Here is a 13,890-nt window from a genome sequence, read left to right as displayed (position 1 = left end):
CCATCTGATTATCTCAAAACAAGTTAATGCATAAGAAAAACATGGTTTTCTCTGCTTCCTTGTATTTGTTTTTATTTTTGTCTGATTTCCTGGTCTTAAACTGCTGAGAATTGCATTTCTCCTTCCTTACACTTCCTGGGAGTCAGAGCAGAATCTGTGAACCTTTCTGGATGATTTATTTAATAACAAATATACTGTTATCTGTTCCCCTCCTCAGTCTCCCAAGTTTTTGAGCAGTTTCAGGGGTCCCATAATACCGTATACATCACAAGCGGGAGCAAAGTCAGGCTCTGTTTACAAATCTGCTTGTGTATTCATTTTGTTTAAATCAATAAAGCTACTGATGCTGTTATTTGCGTATTTAATTTCATCTATCCAATTACGCTTATTGTGAAGGTTAACTAATATGAACTGTATTGCAAACACTTCAATTTGCGGTGCCGAAATTTAATTCACTGTGCGGCCCCTCGCGGCCCACTTTACTTGAGAGTTTGGCCCGCACTGGATGGTAAGACGCACTTTAACTCACGCAAAAGCTCCGCCGCAGTGGCTTTCTGGGAAATGTAGTCTTCCCCACCGCCCTCTCGGGATTGGCTCTTGCCTCAACGCCTTCCTTATAGGAGGCGTCTTGCGTAGAGGCCAAGGCCAACCATTGGTCAACCGGCAGCCAATAGCTGCCGAGAGTTCCCTCCGGGCTTCCCCGATTGTTGTGGCCCGTCGGAAGCGGCGCAGGTGTGCGCAGGCGCGCCTCGCGAACTCACCTGTCTTCCGGCTCTACCTGTCCGCGCTGGAGCCGGAGGATGCGGCTGCGCTCGGGGGTCTTCGCCTCCGCCTGCCTGCTAGTGCAGGCGCTGGGCGTCGGGCTCTTTCTCAGGGGCTTCTTCCCGGTGCCGGTGAGGTCGCTGCCTAGGAGCGGGGCGCTTGCCGGGCCGCCGGCAGAGCCGCCTCCCACAGGTAAGCGCTTTGCCTCCTACCTGGCGGCGAGGGGGACGGGAAAGGTGTGGGGAGCGTCTCTTCCGGGCCTTGTGGGGGGTTGCACGCTTGAAAACAACGGGGGGCGGCCTCTTTCTCATCGCCCAAGCCGGGAGTTCGTCCCTCCACACCCCTTTTCATGGGAAAGAGGCGTGGGCGGGGTAGCTGCCCCACCCCTAAATCAAGATAATAATCGAAAATAGCTTACAAGTAGAAATAAGTAAAAAGATTTCGACAGGTTTTCCTGAGAACTTGGGGGCAAAAGAAAGCGATTTAAAACAACTGTTGTCCAATCTAAACCAAGTCCTTATTACGGTCAGGGGCCAGCATAAAAGCACCTCCATACATAAATGTAAGGGACGTGGGTGGCACTGTGGGTTAAACCACAGAGCCTAGTGCTTGCCGATCAGAAGGTCGGCGGTTTGAGTCCCCGTGACGGGGTGAGCTCCCGTTGCTCGGTCCCTGCTCCTGCCAGTTTGAAAGCATGTCAAAGTGCAAGTAGATAAATAGGTACCACTCCGGCGGGAAGGTAAACAGTGTTTCCGTGTGCTGCTCTGGTTCGCCAGAAGCATCTTAGTCATGCTGGCCACATAACCCAGAAGCTGTACACCGGCTCCCTCGGCCAATAAAGCGAGATGAGCGCCGCAACCCCAGAGTCGGCCACGACTGGACCTAATTGTCAGGGGTCCCTTTACCTTTATCTTACATAAATGTAACATGCTAGATAGGCAATAGCGTAACTGTCGAAGTAAAAAGGTAAAGGACCCCTGGGCAGTTAAGTCCAGTCAAAGGCGACTATGGGGTTGCGGTGCTCATCTCGCTTTCAGGCCAAGGGAGCTGGCGTTTGTCCATAGACAGCTTTTCGGGTCGTGTGGCCAGCATGACTAAACCACTTCTGGCGCAACAGGACACTGTGATGGAAACCAGAGTGCGCAGAAACGCTGCTTACCTTCCTGCCACAGCAGTACCTATTTATCTACTTGCACTGGTGTGCTTTTGAACTGCTAGGTTGGCAGGAGCTGGGACACAGAAACTAGAGCTCTCTCCATTGAGGGGATTCAAACCGCTGACCTTCCAAGTGGCAAGCCCTCAAGGCTCATTGGTTTAGACCATAGCGCCATCCGTGTCCCGCAAACTGCCAAAGTAGAGGGTACACTTACTCATGCTCACAGTTACAGTAGAACAGCATAAGATGAAAACACATAAAACATGTAAATCAAGCCTTCAGTTTTAGAGCTGCCGTGTCGAACTGTTGTTGAGACATTTCATTCTGAATCTGCTAGACAGAACCAGAGAGAAGGTGATGACAGGTGAGTGTCCTGTCCCCTTCCCAACATAAATCCTGTCTACACCCATGGAAAGAGGCTCTGCCTTGCATGCAGAAGGTCCCAGGAGCAACCTCCAAGGAGCTCTGGGATTGAGCCTTTTCTGAAACCCAGGAGAGCCACTGCCAGTCAGAGTAGGGAATACTGAGTTAGATGCACCCAGTGGTCTGACCCACTACAGTGGACGCTCGTGTTGCAAACGTGATCTGTGCAGGAGGCACGTTTGCAAGCTGCAGCATCTGTGGACACGTGGGTTGCTATTTGGTGCTTCTGCGCATGCGCAAGCGCGATTTAGCGCTTTATGCAAGCGCCGAAACCTGGAAGTAACCTGTTCCGGTACCTCCGGGTTCAGTGCGGTGCGCAACCCAAAAACACATGACCTGAAGCGTCTGTAACCTGAGGTATGACTATATAAGGCAGTTTCCTTTGTTTCTCCACAACCGCCACCCATCACGTAGCCCAGGAGAGAGGGAGGGTAAGTGAGTAGGGAGTGAGCTGGCAGGTTGCCCACTTTATGCAGCAAGGCAGACCGCTGGGGATAGTATTTACATTGACTTGACTTGGTGACTCATACACGTCTTAAATATATTTTAGGATTCTCTTCCAATTGGACGAAGGTGCCATCCCCTCTCTTTAAAAAAGCTGTCATAGTACTGATTGATGCCTTGAGAGATGACTTTGTGTTTGGCTCGAAAGGCAAAAGGTTCATGCCCTACACAAGCCAGCTGGTGGAAAGAGGAACATCTCATAGTTTTGTAGCGGAAGCCAAGCCACCTACAGTCACCATGCCTCGAATTAAGGTAAGTTCTGATATTTGGACATGCGATTCAGAACAATGGTAGAAATTAGCCAGGTCTCAGGCATGTTTTGCAACCAGCGCGGGTCTGATTGCGGCCATGTGGAGATCTCTGGCTGCCATGTTGACGACTGACATCGCCATCTGGCTGGCCTCTCCAGCTTTCTAAAGCAGGTAAGCAGAAGAACTTATTTATTACATTTCTATCCCACCTTTTTCTCCATGGAGTACATGGTTTACCACCCCCTCAGTTAACCCCTACAACAACCCTGAGAGGTAGGTTCAAGAGGCTGTGATTGGCCCAAGGTCGCCCAGTGAGCTTCACGGCTTTGTGGGGATTTGAACCCTGATCTCAGCGGTCCCAGTCTGACACTCTAACCACTGCACCACCCTGCCTTCCTAGAGTACTTCTGCTATGGGACAGCTATATAAGTTAAGCAAGTAAATAAATATGGGGAAAGCAGAACGTCACTTAGAGAAGGATCTGAAATCTTTCTTTGAAGCTTGAATTTCTTTTATTCTGGGTTGTTTTACTTAATGTTTTAATGTGTTATAAAGTCCATTGAGATCCCCCCCCCTTTAAAACATAAAGCTGTATAGAAATTATATTAATAATAATAAAAATATTAATACATTTCATTTAAAAAATGGCCCCTAGATATTCCATTGCTGTGACCGTAACCTAGGTTTAAGGTGCCATCTGGTGATTAGCTTACATATATGAGTTTCTAATACTGCTTCAGAATTGCTTGTACTTTTTTGAGAGGACTTCCAGGTTAGCAAGCACTCTAGGTGTAGGATAGAATTTCAAGCGTCGGGTATCTTTGTGCAGGACAGAGTCTTGCTAGCTGTTTCTTCACCTTAGAACGTCCCACTGCTTTTGAACAGAGCAGAGGCTTGTTTCTTCAATAGCAGCAACTATTGAGAGGAAAACTAGCAAAACTTTGCATGTGTTTGTGGTCCTCATACATTTATGTTCCTCCTTTTGTTCCTGGCCATTGGCTCTGTTGTTATACTGAAGGGCAGACAATGAAAAATCTCCTGTTGTCACATTGAGGGTGGATGGTTTATAAGGTTTTTGAAAAAATGTTTCTTGAGCGGAACCAGTAATGACTTCTGCTAAGTGTTCATGAGATCAGGGTATAATTTTATCTATATTCTTTGCCCCAGGGAAATTTGCTTAGCAACTCCTTTGTTTTCTGAGATTATATCTACATTTCCCCAAAGACTTGCAAACATACACATGTTCACAACTATGAGGACTAGAAACTAACATTTTTTTTAAAAAAAGGGAAACAGATTGTTTAATCTGAATTATGTGATGTATCCTACGGCTTTCTTGGGCTGCTGCATGTAGCTTCAGCCCAGCAAAGTACCTACAAACAAATTGGGATCTGGACATCCAAATTCCACAAAACAGAAGAGTATAAACCAGTTATAAAGAACACCTTTATATCACAAATATGAACAAATGAAGACTGACATAACATTTAAATACTCTTAAAGGTTTAAAAACCTTTAAGATTTAATATGTGTGCCAGTACATTTTAGGAAGCAACATATTACTACTAGCTGTTGCAGATTTTTTTTTTTAAAGAAACATGGATGCAGAGCAGGAAAGGTGCTAAATTGTGTTTCTACGGTGCAATTGGTTGCATGTAAGAGCTCCATGAGCTTGCTTAGGCAAATCAACAAAAGCTGCTGACATTAAGGATGGAAATACAGTCATACGTCGGGTTACAGATGCTTCAGGTTCCACATTTTTGGGTTGCACACCGCGTCGAACCCAGAAGTACTGGAACGGGTTACTTCTGGGTTTCGGCACATGCACAGAAGCGCCAAATTGCAACCCGAGTGTCCACTGTATGCTTTAATGGGTTGCAGGCAACCAACATGTCCCATTAGCCCAAGGATCTTCTTGCATGGTGGGATGCTACCCCATCCTCCCATGTGTGTGCCCTGTGCCCTCCCCTAATCTGTTCTGGAGTGTTGGGGCAACTCCTAGAACAGATGTAGGGGGTGCATAATTTAGTGCTACCTTTTTATATGCACCAACATCTGCCAGGATAGTGATTGCCACTAAATGGAAATCTCAGGACACACCAACAAAGGAAGAGTGGATTTGTAAATTAAGTGAGTATATAGAATGGGCAAAATTGACTTCAGTTATAAGATATCAATCAAATCAAAAGTTAAGAATGGAGTGGAAGTATTTCGAAGATTATATGTCAAAATATTGTTCTAAAAATGACATGCTAATAGGCTTAGAATAAAAAAATGTAAGCAGTAACAAAGCCAATAAAGAGGGGAAAATCAGAATTTAACAAAAACAGTTTATTATAGAATGCAAGGGGGGGAAGGTAGAAAGAAATATAAAGAAGTTGAATTGCTGTGGAGGAAAGTAGAGGGTGGGGGTGGGTTTTAAAATTAAGTATATAATTATGCAGCTGTTGTAATTTAGATATTATATTTTAAGTGAGGGAATCATTGGGAATTTTGGTTATTATGTATGTATGTTAAGTAAGTTTCAATAAAGATCTTAAAATTTGAAAAAATAAATAAAAATAATTTAGTGCTACCTTGGATACAACTCAGTACTTTAAAGAATTCATCTGGTCCTATTCATTAAGAATATTCCTGTTGGGAGTTAATGGTGGGCTGTTTGCTTTAAAGGCTCAGATCTCCAATATCTACATGTGTCATTGTGGTGATATGATTGTTGATGGGCGGCAATAACTAAAATAATAATATTTTTGCTGTATCTTAAATGAGAGTAAGGAGACAAGGGCTCCTTTATCAGGTGTTGGCTGGAGATGTGAAAGCCCATGTGAACCCCCACCCCCAGTTCCCCCTCCAGTCCCCATCCCCCTCATTTTTTTTTTACAGACCTTCACATCTCTAGTGTTTGCATCCAAAAAGATAAACCCTCACAAAATAAGACCTAAAAAGGCAGGCTCCCACTTCGTTAGAAGCATGACCACGCGGGAAGTTTCAGCTGGGTGATGTGATAAACTGAGCTAAATGTATAGAAGAAAATTGTTGCTGGTGTTACTACCTCTTCTTGTTAGTTGCTTGAACTTCCTGTCCTTTGTCAGACGTGCCCAAGGTAGGCCTCAGCATATTGAAGCAACAGTAAAACACACCCATCCATTGCTCTAAAATCAATAATCAATAGAGGGAGGATACTAAAACCAATTCTTCATTTTCCCAAACCAGGATAAAAACTTCAGCAAACAATGGAAGCTGTAGAAACATGGTGACCAATGCACCTCTTTGAGGAGGGAGTTCTACATTCTTGGGGCTACCACCGAGAAGCCCCCCTCAAGAGTTCACTGCTCCTCCTCAAACCACCAGGAGGTTGTCTTCCAATTGTCTTAATCCCAGGCTGGTCTGTAGGGGAGGAAACACTCCTTCAGATATAAAATTGTGTGCGCTATTTTTTAATCTCACAAAAGATTTTGAAATGCTCCCCCCGTGGTCTTTTTTACTCATGCACCACTCTGGGCTGTGTTTAGTGTGTTGACTGAACCCAGGGACATAATTAAGCTTTCCAATCACTAACTGCAAGAAGCAGCCCAGGTTTGGTCTTAGGTTAGCTCAGTATGGCACAGTAATGAAGAAGACCAGGGAGGAGCAAAGGGACTGCAAGCTCCTGTCTTGGAGCCTGCAGGTTTGTGCAGTCCCAGTAAGCCACAGTTTGGCTATTGGTGACGTGTAAACTATACCAAGCAATTTACATTAAATAAAGACACAAAATGTAAAGGACACAATCGGAAATTGTTAAGGAATAATTTAAAGAAAGTCTTCCACCTATTTTTGTAACCAAATAGACTGAAAGTCAAATTCAGAAGTACATTGACCATGATGGGTGCCTTATTGAGCTGTGAGAAACGTAGGAATGGGCAAAATAAAACGAACTTTTCTGTTCTAAAGACAAAATAAAACATGCAACCCTCAGGAATCTCTATAGCAAGGAACGCATACTACAGCTGTACCTTGGTTTTCAAACAGCCTAGTTCCCAAACGTTTTGGCTCCTGAACAATCAAAGCCCGGAAGTGACTGTTCCGGTTTTTGAACGTTCTTTTGGAAGCCAAACATCCGCCGAGGCTTCTGATTGGCTGCAGGAGCTTCCTGCAGCCAACCAGAAGCCGCGATTTGGAAGTCAAACGCTTTGGAAGTCAAACAGACTTCCGGAATGGATTCTGTTCGACTTCCAAAGTACAACTATACTATTTTGTGCATCAGGATAATAATTCCTCAGTACTAATATTAAATGAGTTTCTAATTAAATACTCTGACAACATCAAGAACTGTGTTATTAGAACTTAATGAGCCGTTGTAATTAATTCATCTTGTGCCCTTAAAACTTACTGTGAAGTTTCCAAAAAAAGACATTGCAATCTCTGTCCCAAAATAGATGCCTGTGAGGATTGATTGTCTGCTTTGGAAAGTGGCCGTCATCACAATTTGTCTTAAGTATCGGTTTCTTTTAATTTTGGTGAATGGATTCTGTAAATGATGCACAACAGCTACAGCGCAGTTGATCAACTTTTTAAATTTGTGTGTTGTGAAACGGCACTCAGTGCTTGTCGTGTCTTTTCCTTGTCTTGTTTTTGCTGTGCAGCTGGAATCTTTCCAAGTCCAATATTGGGGATGGGCAGAGGTCTGAGGCAGAGGAGGCAGGGGAGCTGGATGATGATCCGGGGAAGGGGCCAGTGATTTGTGGGGTTTTGTGGAACCCATGAGGCAGGTGCCAAGGGGAAGAGACTGGGCACCCAGAGACAAGGGGAAAGGAGGTGGGAGGAGAGATTCAGGGAGTCTAAGAGGCAGAAGGGGCTGTGCCAGTCCCAGGGAGAGTCTTGCCTTTGGTCCTCCCTTCCACTGTCTCCACGCATAAGGAAGGTCATAAAGTGACGGGAGCAACTAGAGCGGAGTTGTAGGGTGTTAGCCCCCATTGAGAGATTTTACTTTCTTGGGCTCCATGATCACTGCAGATGGTGACAGCAGTCACAAAATTAAAAGACGCCTGCTTCTTGGGAGAAAAGCCATGACAAACCTAGACAGCATCTTAAAAAGCAGAGACATCACCTTATCAACAAAGGTCTGTATAGTTAAAGCTATGGTTTTCCCAGTAGTGATGTATGGAAGTGAGAGCTGGACCATAAAGAAGGCTGATCTCCGAAGAATGAATGCTTTTGAATTATGGTGCTGGAGAAGACTCTTGAGAGTCCCATGGACTGCAAGAAGATCCATTCTTAAGGAAATCAGCCCTGAGTGCTCACTGGAAGGACAGATCGTGAAGCTGAGGCTCCAATACTTTGGCCACCTCATGAGAAGAGAAGACTCCCTAGAAAAGACCCTGATGCTGGGAAAGATGGAGGGCAGAAGGAGAAGGGGACGACAGAGGACGAAATGGTTGGATAGTGTTCTTGAAGCTACCAGCATGAGTTTGACCAAACTGCGGGAGGCAGTGGAAGACAGGAGTGCCTGGCGTGCTCTGGTCCATGGGGTCATGAAGAGTCGGACATGACTAAGGGACTAAACAACAACAAAGCCCCCATTGCATCAGACAAGGGGTTTAAAGTTAGTTGCAAGGGCTGTGGTCCTAGAGCTGCTCCATCTGTCCGAGTTGGAATGCAGGGCAGTAGAATTAGATTGCCTAGGCAGCTGCTTAGCAGGGGTGGTGTGTGTTACCATTGCACCTTAGGAGATGATGCAGCCGAGGTCTTTGCCAATAAAGAAATAAACTTCCAATACCATGCCTTCATTGGGCTGGGTTTGCTCTGGACATTCTTGATCTCCTATCTAAACTTTCAGTGTTGGATCCTGGGAACTGGGAACATTTTTCTCCTTGTTGACGGACAGAAGTTCTGTTTTTCTTAGAAAGCAAATAATCATTTGCCTTGTTGCTGGCGGCGGCTAGGGACTGTGGGCCAGGTGAGTTCCCACCCTTCTTTCCAGGCTTAGGGCTGGTTCATAACATGGGTGAGGGTTATGTAGAGTTGACTCAGCAAACCCAAGCAAAGCATCAGGCTACTGTGCTCTGTCAGGAGAAGGACTATAGGTATGGTATGGTTTATTTAGATACTGCAGTTTAGCCTGAAGGCCCCCATAGTGGTGAGCATCAGTAATACATATCAATGCAGAAGAAATAGGCCATAAAAATACAATTCATAAAAAACATCAAGAAAAGCAAAAATAAAAATAAAAATAGGGGCAGGATTTTGAGTGGGGGTGTGAGCGGGAAATGAAATATTCCATTACGTGCTGGTCCAAGGAATGCACTCCATATCGGAAGATGTCTCTTACCACTATTCCATTCCTAGAAGACTTGGGCAGCTAGAGGTTCCTGTGCTCTTCTGTACAACTCAGTTGCCAGCTGTGCGCTTTGCGACGCAGGTCATGCACCCCTGAAGCCCTCCACCTTTAAGTGCCTGAGCAGAAAGGAGTGGCTGGCCAGCAGATGGCAGATGAGCAGAGAATAACAGACAGCAACTTCACCCAGTCCTCCTCTCACACTTTAGCCCAACATGGTGCCCATGTGTTCTCCCCCTTCTATTCCATTGGGTAGAAGACTACTGCCAAGAATAACTTCCACTGAAAATAATCTCAGCTTTGCATTGTGTGCGAACTGGGAATCCTGGCTTACAACTGAATGATGAACCTGTTGTTTCTTGGGTTTGCACATAATGCTAGGCTAAGATTCCCATCACCCTTGAACCTCGGCCATGCTGACTGTGGGGTGATGGGAGGGAGGAATCCAGCAACAATTGGAGGATACCACAGTGGCTATCCTTGTGTACATATCTAACTGAGACTTGCTTGGCAGTTGTGTAGATGTGTTCTCTCTGGGTTTTTTTTTTTTAAAAGTGCCTCAGAATTGGTTCATCAAGCCTGTTACAGATGATTGTAATAACATTTTCCCCTGTCCATGCACCCTTGTCCTAAGGCAGTCTCGTCCTCTTCTCAAACCCTATCAAGATGTTTTCCCCTCTGCTTTTGGGGCATCTGTTTGCAGGCACTTACAACGGGGAGCATCCCGGGTTTCATTGATGTCATCATGAATCTCAATTCTCCAGCCTTGCTGGAAGACAACTTGATACAGCAGGCCAAAGCAGCTGGGAAAAGGATAATCTTCTATGGTGATGATACTTGGGTTCGATTATTTCCAAAGCAGTTTGTGGAATATGATGGGACAACATCTTTTTTTGTCTCGGACTATACTGAGGTAAGAAAATGCTCCGGTACAGTGATGTAAGAAATTGCATTGTTAGGTTAGTGTGCAAATGAATACTTTGTGAAAATTTGATTTATTTTTGCCTATATGTTCTTAAAGATCTGTGTATTAGCTCATAGTAAAAAAAGCTGGATTGATCTGTGATATTCTAAAACATGTTTTAGTTGCCACATTTCTAAAATGGGTATGTTTTTCATGTCTATGTTGTTCTTTTTGGTGGTTTATTTTGCAATTGGAGGCAGTCAAATAATTGACAGGCTCTGCTTCCCCATTGTGACGAACTACTAAAAGCTCCATATGTGGTTGTCACAAAAACTGCAGGCCAGCATTCCATACTTTAGCTCAGGAATGGAGAGCTTGAAGCCCTCTAGAAGATTGCAAACTCCAACTCCCATCATTACTGAGCAGGTGCTGACTGCATCTGATGGGGGTTGGAGTCTAACATCATCTTGAGGACCACTGATTCCTCAGCCCTGCCCTAGCTTGCACAAACCCTTTAAGGCTTTGGAATTGCCATTTGCAGCAAGTACAACTGGTCCAAAAGGACGTGGGTGGCGCTGTGGTCTAAACCACTGAGCCTCTTGGGCTTGCCGGTCAGAAGGTTGGCGGTTCGAATCCCTATGACGGGGTGAGCTCCCATTGCTCGGTCCCTGCTCCTGCCAACCTAGCAGTTCGAAAGCAATGCCAAAAGTGTAAGTAGATAAATAGGTAAATCCAGCAGGAAGGTAAATGGCATTTCTGTGCGCTGCTCTGGTTTCGGTGTTCCGTTGCACCAGAAGCGGCTTACTCATGCTGGCCACATGACCTGGAAAAACTGTGGACAAACGCCGGCTCCCTCGGCCTCTAAAGCGAGATGAGCGCCGCAACCCCAGAGTTGTCTGCGACTGGACTTAACTGTCAGGGGTCCTTTACCTTTACCTTTTTTTACAACTGGTCCACTTGGAACGGTTCTCAAGAACTTCAGGCAGGGCTCTTTCCGGTCCCTTTTAATTTTGTATTTACTATGTTTTATATGTTGCCTTTTCTACCAATGAACTCAATACTATTTATTTATTTTAAAACAATGGATACATGAGATACAAGGAAGCTAGAGAGAAGAGGAAAATAACTTACTTGAATATTGCCTTTTTCATACGGTTATGTTAATGACCAGGCAGAGAAGTCTCTGCAAGAGATGGTTCTGGCAGGGAAGAAACAAATTGGCGCTTTGTCCCAGCTGAGCCAATGGGGAGAGCCTAGCTTTTTCAACTCTTCCTCTACCGCATCTTCATGGAAGGGTTTTTACAAGAGCCTTCTAACTGGAGATGCCAAGGATTGAGTTCCCTCTGTGAAAACCATGCAAAGATCTTTGGCTCTTCCCAAGTTGATGCACTTGACTTCTTCTTCTTCTTCTTCTTCTTCTTCTTCTTCTTCTTCTTATTATTATTATTATTCAAACAATGTTTTGAAAGGTATAGTCTCTGCTTCTATGTAGGAGTTTAAAACTTCTGCCCCTGTCTTGGTAGCATGAGGACTGGCAGCCTGGTCTTGTGGATTGCAGCTGAGTGTGCTCTGATTCAGAGAACCAGTTAACCTGAAACATGCTGTGCTTAGAGGCTTAGAAATTCATTTAGGTCCACATGGTTATTTAATTCTTATTAACTGGCCATCTGCCTAAAGATCCTTCTATACCAGTGTTTCCCAAACTTGGGTTTCCAGATGGTTTTTTTTGGACTACAATTCCCACCATCCCTGATTATTGGTCTCGCTAGCTAGGGATGATGGGAGTTGTAGTCCAAAAACAAGAGGCGACCCAAGTTTGGGAAACAATGTTCTATAGTGTTTCTTGGACTCCAACACTCCAGAGGAGAGGGGCATCATGTCTGAAAGCTCCCCAGTTGAAAACAGCTCATTGTATGTAGAAAATGAGCGTGTCTGTGAGAGACATTCAGCCTTGACTTCTCCCTTTAGTGTGCAATTTCCCCTCTTGTGTAGGAAATGATCGGAATCACTGCAGTGTGATAAAGTCCAGGAACAGCTTTTCCCCTTGGATTCTGCCGACAGTATAAACTGCAAGCTTGAAAAATTAAGATGGCGTAGGAGTTTCAACCTGACTTTGCTTTTCCTTTCCCTCTTAAGGTTGATGATAATGTTACCAGACACTTGGATAATGTGATGAAAAGAGAAGACTGGGATTTGCTCATCCTTCACTACTTGGGGCTGGACCATATTGGTCATCTGAGTGGACCGCACAGTCCTTTAATAGGGCCAAAGCTTTCTGAAATGGATAACATCATCAAGAAGATTCATACTTCTCTCCTCTCCAAGGTGGCATGCATATATATATTGATGTAAATTTAATCATGAGAGTAGGAACAGCATATGAAGCCTTAGGTTTCTATCCAATGTCATTTATACACTTATCATCCTGTCCTAATACAAGCTTACTTGCAAGAAAGTCCCACAAAATGTAGTGAGGCTTATTCTCAGGCAAATGTACATAGGTTTACTGCCTTCGTGGTGCTGTCGCCTTTGACGTTTGGGGCAAGTTAACCTGATGCCCTTGAAAATCTTGGCCAATGTGTTAAGGATACAAGTAATCATAACAATTAAAAACATCATCAATGCATGTGGCACAATTTCAGGCGTTATGCAAAGGCTATTTTCAGGCGTTCATGGCTATTTCAGGCGTTATGCAAAGGCAAATCCATGTTTGCCACCCACCTGACAACTCAACACGAAGCTGCATCCGATGGCAGCTCTCTCGGCAAGGGCACCTGTGTGTAATACACACAACTGCAGTACTCAGATTGCACCTTTTTTCAGTGAAATGTGTTGAGCGACCTTAAAGCTCCGTAAGGGAAAAGGACCAACTGCCAACTTTTACCAGGGTGTGTGTAAAAAGGAGAAAAAAAAAGTTTGTGGCTTAGTTACTTGAAAAAATGATGCCGGGGCTCAAATCTGAGAATGCCACCTGATCTGGAAATTATTCCATCCTCCCTCAATCCCCGATGTGTTGGGGGACTCTCTGTACTTCCAAAGCCATTAAGGAAATGCCCTCTGAAACTGCTCTAGTGTTTGAGGTGAAATAGGTGCCTTTTTGGAGGTGGGGAGAGTCCTGTGTGGCACAAACTACATGTGCCATGGTGCCTTGGTTGCCGAACACCTTGCGACTCAAACATTTTGGCTCCCAAACGCCGCAAACCTGGAAGTGAGTATTCCGGTTTGCGAACATTCTTTGGAACCCGAACGTCCGATGCAGCTTCTACGGCTTCTGATTGGCTGCAGGAACTTCCTGCAGCCAATCGGAAGCAGCGCTGTGGTTTCTGAACATTTTGGAAGTTGAATGGACTTCCGGAACGGATTCCGTTCGACTTCCGAGGTACCACTGTAGTGGTCCTCCGCTTGTGACATGCTCTTCCCAGGGACGTTCGCCTGGCACCTTCATTATATATTTTTAGGTACCAGGCAAAAACGTTCCTCTTCAACTGGCCCTTTGGCTGCTTAATATTCTACAACCTTTTAAATGGGAAGGGGGGAGTATTGCTTTGCTGTTTTGTTCTCCGTATTTACTTGTTTT

The 13,890-nt window shown here is 44.8% G+C and overlaps 1 protein-coding gene across 2 annotated transcripts in view; it reads left to right on the top strand.

Annotated features, from left to right (window-relative positions):
* The first annotated feature begins 681 nt into the window (after nt 1-681).
* Nucleotides 682-13,890, top strand: part of PIGG (phosphatidylinositol glycan anchor biosynthesis class G (EMM blood group)) — a 58,415-nt gene continuing 45,206 nt past the window's right edge. The window contains exons 1-4 of one of the 2 annotated variants that reach the window (XM_083593029.1): nt 682-954; nt 2,892-3,097; nt 10,113-10,322; nt 12,450-12,638. Coding sequence is in view for 1 of the 2 variants with exons in the window: in XM_083593028.1 (XP_083449154.1) it covers nt 801-954; nt 2,892-3,097; nt 10,113-10,322; nt 12,450-12,638 (759 nt within the window). In the remaining variant the exon portion in view is untranslated. The remainder of the gene's footprint in view (nt 955-2,891; nt 3,098-10,112; nt 10,323-12,449; nt 12,639-13,890) is intronic. The other variant, XM_083593028.1, reaches the window with a different exon arrangement.

This window comes from Podarcis filfolensis (genome assembly GCF_964270895.1).
Source record: "Podarcis filfolensis genome assembly, chromosome: 17".
Taxonomy (NCBI): Eukaryota; Metazoa; Chordata; class Lepidosauria; order Squamata; family Lacertidae; genus Podarcis; species Podarcis filfolensis.
Note: the sequence above shows the minus strand (reverse complement) of the source record. Positions and strands in the feature narration are given on the sequence as shown.